This window comes from Leopardus geoffroyi, chromosome C3 (genome assembly GCF_018350155.1).
Source record: "Leopardus geoffroyi isolate Oge1 chromosome C3, O.geoffroyi_Oge1_pat1.0, whole genome shotgun sequence".
NCBI classification, from domain to species: domain Eukaryota; kingdom Metazoa; phylum Chordata; class Mammalia; order Carnivora; family Felidae; genus Leopardus; species Leopardus geoffroyi.
This window is the reverse complement of record NC_059338.1, coordinates 112,711,672-112,727,600: the sequence shown is the minus strand read 5'-3', so window position 1 is coordinate 112,727,600 and position 15,929 is coordinate 112,711,672. Positions and strand designations below refer to the sequence as shown.

The 15,929-nt window shown below is 35.6% G+C and overlaps 1 protein-coding gene across 4 annotated transcripts in view; it reads right to left on the bottom strand.

The window, feature by feature from the left end:
• The window catches only part of VIRMA (vir like m6A methyltransferase associated), a 59,958-nt gene that overhangs the window by 40,528 nt on the left and 3,501 nt on the right, over positions 1–15,929 (bottom strand). For 2 of the 4 annotated variants that reach the window (XM_045454200.1, XM_045454202.1), the window contains exons 2-6: positions 9,901–10,016; positions 5,812–5,898; positions 4,204–4,252; positions 2,261–2,429; positions 243–365 (exon numbers count right to left, since the gene is read on the bottom strand). In XM_045454200.1, the coding sequence (XP_045310156.1) occupies positions 243–365; positions 2,261–2,429; positions 4,204–4,252; positions 5,812–5,898; positions 9,901–10,016 (544 nt within the window). Of the gene's footprint in view, positions 1–242; positions 366–2,260; positions 2,430–4,203; positions 4,253–5,796; positions 5,899–9,900; positions 10,017–15,929 lie in introns of all 4 variants that reach the window. The other 2 variants (XM_045454199.1, XM_045454201.1) reach the window with 1 other exon arrangement.

Here is a 15,929-nt window from a genome sequence, read left to right as displayed (position 1 = left end):
TACACCACTACAGTAAATTATTTTCAAAGCAATGCCGGTACAGCTTCAAATGAATTAACTGATTTTTTTTTTTTTTTTAAACAAGTTCATTTGCCAAAAGAAAACACAAGGAAATATCGCATAGGATAAAGTGTGAGAGGCACTCATCAAGATTTGATTAACGATATCTAATTTTTCCTTTAATCAAAAAGCACTATAACATTAATCAGGGGATGAAAAACTAGCACTGATTTTGTTCACACCTGGCAAAGGTATGGGATCATCCTCATCATCATCAGGTGGAGGTGGTCCTGGAGGAGTTCTTGGTCCCCTAGGTTGTGGTCTTGGAGGGCTTCCATTAAACTGATCTTCTTTCTCCCCATCAGCTTTTTTATTAAAGACAGAAAAAGAACTTTCAAATTATTAAAGTGAAATGAATGCATGACAAAAATGCTGTTATCAGCTGAGTCTTTCATCTTCAGAATTTATTGTTAAACTTTTCCTTCCTAACAGCTAACAAATTTTACAAATTAATTTATATTACAAACATTAGAATTTCTGACTTCCCACATACCAAAATATACTCTTGGGCATTATCCCAGAGAAATGAAGACTTATCTTCCTCAGGAAGATGTACACAAATGTTCATAACAGCTTTATTTGCAAAAGTCAAAAACTGGAAAACATCTAAGTGTCCTTCAATGATTGAATAAATAAACTATGATATACCCATACTATGTAATACTACTGAGCAATAAAAAAGAATGAACTATTGATACACACAACAGTGGATGAACTTCAAAGAAATTATGCTGATTGGAAAAAGCCCATCTCAAAAAGATACCTACTACAGGATTCCATTTATGCAATACTCATGAAATAATATAATTACAGAAATGGAGAACAGATTAGTGGTTGCCAAAGGTCTGAGATGGGTAGAACGGGTGTAGTTATTAAAAAATAACACCAGGCAATCTTGTGATGGTACAATCAAGTATTTTGATTGTAGTAGTGGTTATGAAAGGCTATACATGAATAAAACTGCATACAACTACACACACATACAGGCACACACACAAAGTGCACATATGACTGGTGAAATTTGAATGAAGCTCTACAGATTGTACCAATGCCAATTTTGTTTTGATATTGTTCTACAGTTGTAAAAGATGTTAACAGTGAGGGAGCCTGGGGAAAGAGTGCACAGGACTTCCTCATACATTTCTTTGCAACCTCTTATGGATCTATAATTATTTCAAAATTAAAAATTAAAAACACATACATCCACATAAATAAATGGATGAGCACAAATGCCAATTTTAAAACAATTCAGTAAATTAAACAAAAACTGTGAGTAGCCACTATATACACTAGGCACTGTGATAAAACTAGAAACACAAAATATAAGTAAAATATACTCTCAGCCCACAAGGAGCTCAGAGTCTGGTAAAAAAGACAAATGAGCACAGAAAACTAAAGGATTAAAAGAAACAGTGAAAGATTAACCGTACTTAATAGGTAAGATTTAAGAAAAGACATGAAAATATGGTGTGTGACCATCAAAGACAAAGAGCTCACGCGACACTATTAGATGATGTTTAAGAGAAGGTCATTTTATTTACTCATAAAATGCTCATTGTAAAGCAAAAGATTTTTCCTAGTGACCTCAATTATAACTTGAAAATGTATTCCTGAATCTCCATATTTCAACAGCTTACAGTAATAATACTGGAATAAGGAGATGAGACCCTCTGAAAGAGGAGTCCAACTACCTGCCTTATAGAAGGAGAGTCACTAAAGTTTAATGGAATTCTTATTTTTCTTGTCTCCACTTAATGAGCAAAAGGTTCTCAAAAATGCGGGGGGGATCTGCATTTAGACATCTAACCAAATCTGAAATGCACTCCTGAAAAAAAAATACCATTAACATGAGTATTCTAACCATATATACCAAACTTACTGCCTATTCCTCAATTCCTTTGGAGATAATTTTGATATTAAACCATGAATAAACACTGGAATACATTTCACTTACATATTAAAAAAAAAAACCCTCAGGTCAATTAAAAAAGTATCTAGGAAACTAGAGGAAGAAAATGTAACCACTTCAACATAAAAATAAACTCTTTTATAGGAAAGAATTGTGAGACTGACAAAGATATCTTCTCAAGTTTTAAGGAAGTTTCAAAAGCTCTTCAAAGTTTCGAAGAGCTACTTCGATTACCTTTTCCTATTATAATGAACATAGTGTCACTGACAAAGACAAATTTAAAATTCTCACCATGTTTTGGATTCCTTTTCAAACTTGGCTGTGGCTGGGGAGGAGGTGGAGGTGGAGGTGGAGGTGGTGGAGAGTCTCTGTCATGACTTATCACTCTATCCACTGATCCATATATTGCCAGTGTCAAACAATTATACCAGCCTCTTAGCACCAAACCATCAGTATTCACCTAATTTGTTGGGGGAAAATATCTTCCAGGTTAATCTTTTAATATGCCAAAAGTAAACTGATATCAAATTACTCTATGGTTAAACTAAAGTCTTTAAAAGTATGCTGAAAGTGCAAAGGTCAATATTGATGGAAATACATCCAGAGGCATAGCTTTTATATGGCTCTCCAGAATTGCCATACCTAAATTTGTCTCAAGACTACATCTCTCCTGTCTGATACTTTACATCAACTCTGTTCAAAATGCATAACCAGATTCCCAGTCAAGAGAAGGGAAATGAGAACGAAATTAAGTGAGAGTTACTGCCAATTAATAAATTAAACTCCAATAGTTATAGAGGTCACGGAGGTGCACAAAAGCACAAATTATGCCCAGTCTCAAGAATTCTAATCCGTAAAATTGTACAGCATTCTTTTTATATGCCCAACTCATACATGCAAGTATACTTAATGTACCCATGTTGTACTTAAAAAGTAAGGGTAACCAGAAGCATTAAACAAATTGTTTTTGCAAAGAAACTTTCTCCTAAAAAGATCAAAGATTTTATCAATGCAATTAAACCTCAATATTTTCTTATAAAATAAAAAACAACTTGTTTTTCAATGCTTATCTACATTAATTGCCATATTTCCACAATACTATGAGAGGTAGCCAGAATGAGTACAAATATATAAGAAAATCAGAGTGTCAGTAGAAGAACCTGAACCAGAAACCAAAGCCCCTGACTTCTGAGTTCTTTCCATTCTACCATGTTGAGTAAAGATAAAGTAATAAGTAGTAATGGGGCCCATTCTGGAGGCACGATAAGGAAGAATGAAATTATTATTCTCCTTGCGAACTCTAGCAAACTCCAGTAAAGGGAAACTGGGGACCAAAAGAACGGCTCAAAGACTATGCCCAGGAATTGACAGATTCTAAACAGAAGCCCCACTGGAAGACAAATAAAGAGATCAGGAAGATAACTTAATCTAAACAGCAAATAGAGGATTAAATACCCACCTCCCCACCAAGAAAAAACAAACAGCCTAAGTAGCCCCATACTAGGACAGTTTTTTTTGCATTTCAGATCACCCATGATTTAGCTTTTCTAGATGCTTATAGAATGGCATTTGTTAGGGGCGCCTGGGTAGTTCAGTCAGTTAAGCAGCCGACTTCGGCTCAGGTCATGATCTCGTGGTCCATGAGCTCGAGCCCCGCGTCGGGCTCTGTGCTGACAGCTCAGAGCCTGGAGCCTGTTTCAGATTCTGTATCTCCCTCTCTCTGATCCTCCCCCGTTCATGCTCTGTCTCTCTCTGTCTCAAAAATAAATAAACGTTAAAAAAAAATTTTTTTTAATAAAAATAAAAATAAATTTTAAAAAATGGCATTTGTTATATCAAGAAAAAAGACATACTTTTGATACGAAAGGAATATAAAATATATATTTGTTAAGAAACCTAAGGCACAGTGGTGTCTAGTAACAATTTACCTTCCTGTCATCTTCTGAACTTGCTCACCTAAATGAAAGAAGGGCAAGCACAAATGCTGGCCTCTTCCTGACTCACACTAAAATTAGAGGAAGAAAGAGCTTTATAGGTAGACAGTGACATTAGATGTCTTTGCTCCATTTTAAAATAGCTTCTGGATGCAAGAGGAATCAGACAAGAAATGTTATCCTGCAGCACTAGAACCAAAGAGGCTGATATTCTGCATCACTGGTTTATCTAGATCAAAACTCTCAATGAAAGTGAAAACAAACAGTAGTAACAAGATGAAAACTGACTTCTGCAATTACCTTTGAGTTGGGTCTAAAGATGATAGAAGTATTCTCATCATATTCCAGGCTGCCAAAAGAGTAGGAATAAATATATAGGCTCAAACACTGAACATCATTATTCATGAAGAAGTCTTTCTCAATTTATATGTTTTAATAAAACCAAATACTAGATTATTGTTTTAATAAACCACTAAGTTTAGTTTTAATTTACTTCCCCCAAAATGTTATCAAGTATAAAACAAACTCCCCAGAGATTCTGATTTAATTGGTTTGGGGTAAGTGTAGGTATCAGTATTTTTTAAAAAGCACCCCCAGTAATTCTAATATACAGCTAAGTAGAGAACCATTGCATTACAGCCTTCCTAAAATGTATAATGGGACCAAATAGAGAAAAATACCTATTTTTAAAAGTAGGTACTGACATAAGAAAAACATTCCATAATATTAAAAATTAACTACTTCAGATTATCTAGGTTTCCTTCATTTAAAAAAAAAGCCAAATATCAATATAAATTAATACTGAGTGAAAGATCAATAAAATGACAAGTGAAATCTAAAAAACTTAATTCATGACAGGGATAGAAGTTTTTCCATTTTTAAGCTGCCTTTAAGTTTTTTTTTATTTTATAAATGAGTTCTAGGGGGCACCTAGGTGGTTCAGCAGGTTAAACATCTGACTCTTGGTTTCAGCTCAGGTCATGATCTCACAGTTCGTGAATTTGAGCCTCATATCAGGCTCTGCACTGACAGTGGGGAACTTGCTTGGGATTCTCTCTCTCTACCTCTCTCTTTGACCTGCTCCAGCTTGCTCTCTCTCTCTCAAAATAAATAAGTAAAAATTTATAAATGAGTTCTTACTAAGCCCATTTAATGGTCAATTATTTTGCAGACATCAAAACAACTAGTTTTAGTAATACCTGGCAAGTATTAAATAATCCAAAATAGAGGTTTCTATTAACAAAATTCTCATCTTACAAAATATGCCCATGGAATTTTAAATTATGAAATAGTCTGATGTAAAAGATACAAATTATTAGTTACCAAAGTGTTTATACAGTTCTTTTAAAGAAATCAAAAAGCAATTTTTTCCAAATTAGAAGATTATTATTAGATTATTTGATGTGTGTATAAGAAATGTATACACCAGGGGCGCCTGGGTGGCGCAGTCGGTTAAGCGTCCGACTTCAGCCAGGTCACGATCTCGCGGTCCGTGAGTTCGAGCCCCGCGTCGGGCTCCGGGCTGATGGCTCAGAGCCTGGAGCCTGTTTCCGATTCTGTGTCTCCCTCTCTCTCTGCCCCTCCCCTGTTCATGCTCTGTCTCTCTCTGTCCCAAAAATAAATAAACGTTGAAAAAAAATTAAAAAAAAAAAAAAAAAAAAAAGAAATGTATACACCAATGAAAAGCAAACAAGATGGCTAATGTTTCACACATTTAAACTTTTACTGTGTAAAGAAACTCAACATCTTTCTAGGAGCTTGACATTTCTTTAATAATGCCAATTGGTAAAATAAACCCCGAGTTCTTGGGTCCACCAACAGATATATCCTTTTCTTCTATCTAAAGAATAAAAAGGTTTTGCCTATTAACTCCTAAATTTCTGGTGCAATTACCTTGTAGGTACATACCTTCCCAACCTATCGAAAACTGGGGCACTTGGTTTGCTTACATTGTTAAAGAATAAGTCTAATTGAAATGTGTGCGGAGAGGTCTCCCTGTGAATGAAACAAAGTTGAAACATCAGCCTTTGCAATAAACAGTTCCTAAATTAAAACAAAAGACAAAGTAAGTACAAATTTAAAAGCAATCCTAGAATTATATCTTAAGATTTAAATAATAAAAATACACTGTTAATTGTAATTATTTTCTGTAATTTTTAAAATTCATATTCAATTTTTAAGTAGACACCTATGTGTTTTGAGTATTACTGAAAACGAAATTTTAATCAACAAGTATCTTTAGCTTGCTACTTGGGCCATTCTAATACACATAAATATTTTAAAGTCTTAATGTATTATAAAGACAAATGCTAATTAATTGTAACACCTACTTTTATAATTCATTATAGCATGATTCCCTTCCATTAGCAGAAAGAATCAGGAGTTAACTAACTTCGAGTTATATAATTACAATTTGATTTCAACTTAACCTACATTAATACAAGATTATAATAATAATTTTGGCATCAGAGCCCTAAATTGTGACTTAAAGCCTAAATTCAAATTTGTATAGTAGCAATTTAGATAAACATTTTGATTTTTTTGTGGACTTACATAGTTAAGAGTAAAGCCTATTTAATTTGTGTTAGAATGAAATCTTACTTGATACATATTTTACCCTTGGCTGAAATTCCTCAGACTCAACGAAAAACCTTGATTCTAAACATCACATATTTTGTTACTTACAAAAAATTCAAATGGTAAAAGGAGTAATGCCCAAAGTATATCAAATAGGTTCCCTTATGCACTGATAGAAGTACAAACACACGCAATTGTTCTGAAAGGCAACATGGCAATAAAATTCAGGAGAATGAGAAAATGTTCATACCATCTGATGCAGAAATACCTTTTTTCTAGGTGTTTCTATGGAAACACTGATACACAAAAAAAGATTTTTTTTTCAAGAGAATGTTCATCATACTCTTATTTATAATTTGAAAAGTAAAAAACACCTAATGGTCCCCACATAAGGAACTAGCCAAACAAATTACAGTACAGTAGTACCCCCTTATCCACAGGGGATACCTTTCAAGACCCCCAATGGTTGCCTGAAACCATGGATAGTACCAAACCCTAAATATTCTGTTCTTTCCATATATATTTGTACATATATATGTGTGTGTGTGTATACACATATATACATACGTATATTAAAGTTTAACTTCTAATTAAGCACAGTAAGAGATTAACAATAATACAATAGGACAATTATAACAATATACTGTAATAAAAGTTATGGGAATGTAGTCTCTCTCAAAATATCTTATTGTATTGTACTCCCTCTTATTGTGATGTGAGATGATAAAATGTCTATGTGATGAGATGAAGTGAGGTGAATGACATGGGCATCATGACTTAGCATTAGGCTACTACTGACCTTCTGACGATCTGTCAGAAGGAGGATCATCTGCTTCTGGACTGCGGTTGACCGCAGGTAACTGAAACCCGGAAAGTGAAACCATGGATAAGGGGGGGACTACTGTACAGTCATTCATTAGATTATGCAACCATTAGAAATTATATTTCCAAATAGTATTTAATGATGTGAAAGTACTCCTGACGTAATGTTAAGTAAAAGAAAGAAATATACAAAACAGTATACAGCTGGGTTAGAGTAGCAAACATTTACCTAACCCAAATTCAACCGTATATGCGCAACATCTCTAGTCTCTCCTTCCTTTATTTCTTCAAACTAGACCCTGGCCTTCAGTATCTAAGGAAAGGAAAAAGGTAACTCAAATGTAAATTCTTTACTTTTGAAGCCCCAAAAACTCAAGCACTGGTCAGTGAAAAGCAACTTAAAGAATCAATGGTGATTTGACTGCACTAGACTTCCATCTTAAAAGTTGACTCAAAAACCTAACCTCACATAAGATACCACACTTATAAAAAATAACAACAAAATATACAAACACCACATATAACAACAAAATATACAAATATACACATATACATTAAACAACACAATGCATCAAATGTAAGGATTTTCTTAGGAGGGAGGGATTACAGGGATTTTAATTTTACCTATACATTCCTGAATTTTATAATGAGAAAAAACTTCCTGTTAACTATTTTAATTTGTTGGCTAGATGTATAAAGATGTTTATAATGAGAAAAAACAATGCTGTAAAGTATGCTGCACAAATATCGCTCGATCTCTAACATTACTTTCTGACATCTTACATTTATTTGCATTACTGTATTAATACTTTAATTTACGGTTCTATAACATATTAATGATGTATAAAGTTGTTTCTGATAATTTCATATTTGGAATTATTAAAACATGAACTGCCATTTACCCCCAGCTAAGAAATACAAGAGAGAAAAAAGGGAAAATTTAACAATACTCCTACCCATTGCAGCTAATGGAAGAGATCCATTTTGCCTGTTGTGCTAGCCAGCCTCCAGGACAGCCCCAGAGACCCCTCATTCCTGGTATTCACACCTTTGTAGTTTCTTCCCACACCATACCAGCAGGACATGTAATGAACAGAATATGGTAAAAATGATGGTACATCACTTCTGATACTGGGTTAGAACGCTCTCACTCACTCTGGAGGAATCCATGTTGTGACATGAGCAGCACCATAGAGAAGATCTCCTGGCAAAGAACTGAAGTCTCCTGACAACAGCCATGTGAGTGAGTTTCTAAGCAAATTCTCCAGTCCCAGTCAAATCACTGCAGCCCTGGACTATATCTTGACTATAATCTCATGAGGGAACTTGAACCAAATAAGCCACTTCTGGATTCCTGACCCTCAGAAAAAGTGTGAAATAATAAATGTTTACTGTTTTAGGCTGCTAAATTTGCTGTAATTTGTTATGTAGCAATAGATAACTGACAGACCTTCTTTGACCAAAAGCAGTACAATTAGAGAAGACTGCTAGATTACACTGTCATCACCCCATCTTTTCCATTCTACACACATCTCCCTTTATAGGAAAAAACAAGAAGAAATGATTGGAAAACATGCTTTTATTTCCTTAAACACGGATAAAAAAGATATATGAAGTCAGTGATGATTTCTCATTATAAACATTAAATATTTTTATTGTTTCATTTTGTATTTGTTGTATTTTTGAATGATCTGAAAACCTATAAAGATTTTATATCTATTTCTACAAATAACCAACTACTTTTCATAATTATGAAGAAATGAGCCCTTCACTTTGAATCTGTACCATAACACTAAGTAGCTGGTTTAACTCTTTCAAGTAACAGAAATTAAGCTATTAGAACATGCACATAATAAAATGTGGTACTGAGACTATAAGCTAAAAACTCATATAAATATATTTACTGTATATGTTCATGCTTCCAAAACCAAAATTTGGCTTATACTTCCAATTCATGTAATTAAAATAAGAAGAAGAAAATGATTATTCATGGTACAACAGAGATCAAATTTCTCTGTTTTAGGTCAGCTGTTAAGGTTATCAACAACTCCACATCAGAGACCATGTCTTACATTTCGCTTATTTCCCACAGAGCCTAAGAAAGAGAAAGCATCAAATAAGTACTTGCTAATTAAAACTAAAGGCTAATGTGAAGCTACAAATTTATAAAAAGACACATGTATCAGGCTAAGAAGATCACCATTAAGTCATGAAAACTGATATAAAATAATATAAAAGATACATTTCTAAATATTCAGACGAATTCTTACTTATTTTCAAGGAAAAAGCCAGGTTAAAAATACTTCAATTACTAGACTGTACCACCTTAGAATATTTTAGAAAATATAAACCTATTTCACCAATTAAAAAAAATGAAGAAAAAATTTTTTCTGGTACTTAGATCAAATAATCGCTCTTTTCAAATTTATAATAATATGTGGATTATATAGAAAACCTATATCCAATATAACATAACTGAGTAAAGTTTCAGGTTGTTGTTTGTTTTACTTACAAAATATTACCTCAAATTTTTGCATTTAAGAATATGTCTAGGACAATCTTTTGTCACAAACACTTTTAAAAAGAAAGCTCACTTACCCGTATGCTCTATTATCTGGCAGGCTGCTATGGGCTCTTACTCCTGGGGGTATGACTCGGACTTCATTGATATAAACCACACATGGAAAACGTACTACATCTATATGAGAACTTTGCTTTAAAAAAAAAGAAGGACAGGGACATACTGTAAGCAAAACCAAACACTTTCTCTATTCAAAATTTATTCATCTTCAATTTAATTTCTTTCAAAATATCACAAATAATCTTAAACTCCATATCATTAAACAGCGTCTAGTGCCAGATGCTTTTCACAATCCTGAATTTCTGGGTTTTTAGAAAGGCAGTATGATACAAATATTACATGTTACTCTCTGCTTCTGCTTTTGATTACCTTGTCATCAAAACATTAATATTTCTGCAGCTACATGTATAAACATTCATACTAAAAGATTGTAACTACCATGTCAGTTCAGATTAGACTGCAAGACCAAATGAATTCAGGGTGGACTTTTCTGCCATTTTTGAATTTCTGAATTATAAATAAGAGACTGAGACTACAGATCTATACTTAAATCAGTTTAATTTACTAAACTTACATACAACTAATAACAAGAGATCAAAGAGAGTCATTTAGGTATTTAATAGTTGAAGTTAAGCCCTCCCTGAAATAATCTGAATCCACAAACTGTTTATCAAAATAAAAGAAATGGATAGCATGAATTATATTTAGTATACACTTACTTCTATGTATTATTTGACACAGTATCAGACAAAGATAGCTCTCGTGATCAGTAATTTAAAATGAATGTTTCACATTGTTTTTGGACTATTTTACACCAACTTTTCCTAGAAGTTCAGCCAACCTGATTACTTAGTGACCAAAATTCATGAGAAAAATGGTTCATGTTATTTGTGTCTAGAAAGAATGACTTTTGAGTCTCTCTTGGAAGCTGCAAAGAATATCATGCATATCAACAGACCAAAAGATTATTCAAGTTAGTCTTTCCTAAAATGTGAGAGGAGGACTTCCCAATTTTGCATTTTTTAATTTAACTTTTTAGTTTAGAGAGAGAGAGCATGTGAGTGGGAGAGAGGGGCAGAAAGGGAGAGAGAAAGAATCTTAAGCAGTGTAGGGCTTGATCCACAACCCTGGGATCATGACCTGAGCCAAAACCAAGAGTCACTCAATTGACTGAGCCCCCCAATTTTGCATTAAAAAAAATTTTTTTTAATGTTTTTATTTATTTTTGAGACAGAGAGAGACAGAGCATGAGCAGGCAAGGGGCAGAGAGAGAGGGAGACACAGAATCTGAAGCAGGCTCCAGGCTCTGAGCTGTCAGCACAGAGCCCGACACGGGGCTCGAACTCACAGACTGTGAGATCATGACTGGAGCTGAAGTTGGACACTTAAGCCAGTGTGAACACCTGATCATAACTTTTTAAAAAATTATTGAGTTATTTTACATTTTCAAGTTTATTTATTTTGAGAGAGAGTGAGAGTGTGAGCATGAATGGGAGAGGGGCAGAGAGAAAGAGAGGGAGAGAGAGAATCCTAAGCAGGCTCCATGCTAATAGCATAGAGCCTGACATGGGGCTTGATCTCACGAACTGTAAGATCATGACCTGGGCCAAAATCAAGAGTTGGATGGTTATTAACCAACTGAGCCACCCAGGTACCCCATGATCACTAACTTCTGATCAATGGGATGGAAATGGAAATGATGCAGGCAACTCCAGATCATGTCCTTAAAGGGAAGGTTCAGACTTTAGAAACTCCTTCTACTTCTTATTCCAAAATTCTGCTGCCTTTCTAGAACACAGATGTTATCGGTGAGCTACCTTGGACAAGGCAGGCAATACCCTAAGGATGGCAAAGGAAAACGACAGAAGGAATACGGGCCCTTGACACTGTGGAACTGTCATATGAGCCCTAGAAGACTTAACAACCAGATTGAGAGAAAATCCTATTTTATCAAATCCACTGTTATTTTAACTTTTGTGACAGCAGCTGAACTTGTATACTTATTATTACAAATATACTATAGGTATTCTACATATACTACATAGTTTTACACAAAAGAAATTAGCATTTTGCCTCAAACGTTGGTGCTATGTTTCCTTCCTGTAAGAACTTCTCTACTTACAAAGTATACTATATTGAAGATCCTTTGCTTACATATTATAAATTCTCATTAATATGTACAAAGGAAACTTAGAACAAAAGTTATTAATTGCATCCTCCTCTACCTTGCCCTCTACTGATTAATTAATAGTATCAGTTTTTAGGGTGTAATCACTGTGGACCTAAAAAAAATGAACTTAAAGTTTTATGAACAGACTTTCAAAATCCATTTTGTCTGTAAGTAGAAGAGTTTCTGTATTAGTTGCTATCCTTTTATTCAATATTTATTTCTAAACATTTATTAAATATCTATTATGTTCCAAGGAATGCCAGGTCCCAAGGATACCAAGACAAAAACATAATCTCAGCCATTAAGGAAGAGACCATCTATTGTGGTAGACAGATATATTGTTATGATACAGACTCACAAAGGAGTCTGTGCAAAGTCAAAGAGGTACTTACCTAACTCAGACTGTGAGCAAAAATTCGTGGAGGGGAAAAGAGGAGTGTCAGGAAAGATTTCCCCAAAGAAACAGCACTTGAGCTAAGTAATCATAAATCTTCCATGATTTTTTTTTAATTTTTTTTAATGTTAATTTATTTTTGACAGAGAGAGAAACAGAGCATGAGCAGGGGAGGGGCAGAGAGAGAGAAGGAGACACAGAATCTGAAGCAGGGTCGGGCTCTGAGCTATCAGCACAAAGCCTGACTTGGGGCTCGAACTCACAGACCGTGAGATCATGAACTGAGCTGAAGTTGGATGCTCAACCGACTGAGTCACCCAGGCTCCCCGAGCTAAGTAAGTCTTTAAGGAAAACAAGAATCAGTGGAAAAGGAGGAGAAGGAACAACTTTCCAAGCAAAGGGAGAAGCATGCACATAAGGAAGGCAAACAAGAACCTGGAAGGTTCAAGAAATTGCAAGCATAGTTCACCATGGCTAGAGGTGAAAATGGAGGAGAGAAGTAGGGCAGAGTAGCTAAACACAATCAATAAAATTACAAGAAATAAAACTTTCATCCATTGCCATAAGTCAACTCCAAATATAAATCTCCATTTATGACCTCTCTCCCAAGCCCCGGACCACTATAACCAACTGCCAACTGGACATCTCCACTTGAATGTCCCTCTGGCACCACAAACTCAAGTCCAAAACTGAACTCTCCTATATCAGTGTTTCCAACACCATCCACACAATGACCAAGACAGAAACCATTATTATCCTTTGCTTCTTTCTCATTCTCTCACCTAAATCATTCATCTAAATATCAAGTCCCAGTGATTAAACCTCTAAAAAGCTCTCAAATCTGGTATTTCTCTCCATTACTGCTTCACTTCTCTAGTTCTAGACACTATTCACTCTAATCTGGATTACAGCAATAGGATCCTAACTGGTTTGGGGTTTCTTTCTTGCCCCCCTCCACCCATTCTCCTATTGCAATGTGGTCCTTCTAGAAGATAAATGTATCACTCCCCTGCTCCCCAGGCCAAATTTCTGGTCTTATAAACAAGTATAACCTCTTCTGATCAGTTCAAATTTATAGCCCCAACATACCATGCTCTTTCTCACCGTTCATGCCCTCACTCATGCTATATTATCTCTGCTCCCACACTCCTCTGTCCCAACTCCTTTTAGAGTCCACTTTTTTAAGAGTTTTTTTTTTTTTTAAGTTTATTTATTTTGAGAGAGAGAGAGAGAGAAAGAGGAGGGGCAGAGAGAGATGGAGAGAAAGAATCCCAAGCAGGCTCTGTACTATGAGATCATGACCTGAGCCGAAATTAAGAGCCAGACGCTTAATCTAGTGAGCCACTCAGGCACCCCTCTTTTTATTATTATTATTATTATTATTATTATTGGGGGGGTGGGGGTGGAGAGAGCAAGAGCACAAGAAGGGTAGGGGCAGGGGCACCTGGGTGGCTCAGTCGGTTGAGCGTCCAACTTCAGCTCAGGTCATGATCTCACAGTCTGAGTTCAAGCCCCATGTCGGGCTCTGTGCCCGACAGCTCAGGGCCTGGAGCCTGTTTTGGATTCTGTGTCTCCCTCTCTCTCTGCTCCTCCCCTGCTCGTGCTCCGTCTTTCTCTCTCAAAAATAAATAAACATTAAAAAAAAAAAAAAAAAAAAAAAGAAAGGTAGGGGCAGAGAAAGAGAATCCCAAGAAGGCTCTGCATTGTCTGAGCTTGATCATGAGATCATGACCTGAGCCGAAATCAAAAACCATACGCTTAACTGACTGAGCCACCCAGACACCCCTAGAGTTAACTTTCTCTTGGAACCTGTGCCAGAGCAAGTCTAGATAGATGCCTCTCCTTGTGAATCAAAAGCCTCTTATCAAACTAAATTGTAATTGCTTTTTTTATTTCTCCCATTACAGTTGTATCTCAAGAAGACAAGAACCAAGTCTCAGTTTATACTTTGTTATAATCAAAGTGCCTAGCATATTCATTTAACGAATGGAAGACTTTTAATAAGTGCTTAATAAAAGCTGACTGAATTGTGTTTTCAGAGAGTTGCAAATATTACAATGAAGTAGGCGCTTAAGATATCTAGAGGAGTACTTAAACCTAGGAAGACAAGGGGAATCATGGAAGATTTATGATTACAAAGATAGCAGGAATGTGAAGAATAAATTGGTCAAATTTCAGGACTCTGAACCACATTTACCTTCAGAAGGAGTCACTGTGTGTTTACAAGTCACAGTATAGCTGTCTCCCCCTCCTTATTCTTTTATCCCTGCAACTATTTTCCCCTCTCTGTTTACCCTCTCCTTAAGGGTAAGCTAAAGCTATCTCATCTATTCCTACCACTTCCATTATCACTTCTGTTCAGATGAGTTCTAAATTAGTTTCTTAAAGAAACTCTAAAATGAAGCAGTACTTTCTAGCATCAATCACTATTGTAAGACTGTATTTTAACCTAGCAATTCTACTCTAGGAAGTAATATTCATAAAATAACTTAAATATTTTTAATTTAAATAATCAAAGAATATCACATCATTGTAAAAAGTTAGAAACCTAAACGTAGGGGCACCTGGGTGGCTCAGTTGGTTACGCATCTGACTTTGGCTCAGGTCATGATCTCATGGTTCATGGGTTTGATCTCCGTGTTGGGATCTGCACTAAAGGTGCAGAGCCTGCTTGGGATTCTCTCTCTCAGCCCCTCCCCTGTGCGTGTGTCGCCTCTCTCTCTCTCTCTCTCAAAATAAATCGATAAACTTAAAAAAAAAAAGAAACCTAAATGTATGAGAATATAATATAAATAGCATCACCACTTAAAGAAATATTATGCAGCCAGTAAAAATGGAATTATATAGAATACCTAGGCAAAGAAACATGATGGCTAGAGGACAGGGACAAGAAAAAGCCATACTTTTTACTGTATACCCTTTTGTATCTATTGAATTTCTACCTCACACATGTGTTACCTAGTCAAAATAAAAAGATCCTGTTTTAAAATAAAGTATATTTTTAAAATGTTATACAAGTACAGGACACCTGGGTGGCTCAGTCTGTTAAGCATCTGACTTCAGCGCTGGTCATGATCCCCTGGGGTTTGTGAGTTCAAGCCCCACACTGGCCCCACGTCTGACAACACAGAGCCCACTTTAGATCTGCTGTCTCCCTCTCTCTGCCCTTCCCTTGTTCGTGTTCTCTCAAAAATAAACACACATTAATAATAATAATAATAATAATAATAATAATAGGGGCACATGGGTGGTTCAGTCGGTGGGTTCTCAGTTTGTGGGTTCACACCCTGTGTCAGGCTCTGTGCTGTCAGTGTAGAGCCCGCTTTGGATCTGCTCTCTCTCTCTCCCTCAAAAATAAATGTTAAAAAAATAATAATAATAATTGCAGCACCCGGGAGGCTCAATACATTAAGTGTCTGACTCTTGGTTTCGGCTCATGTCATGATCTCACAATTCAAGGGTTTGAGCCCCGCATCTGACAG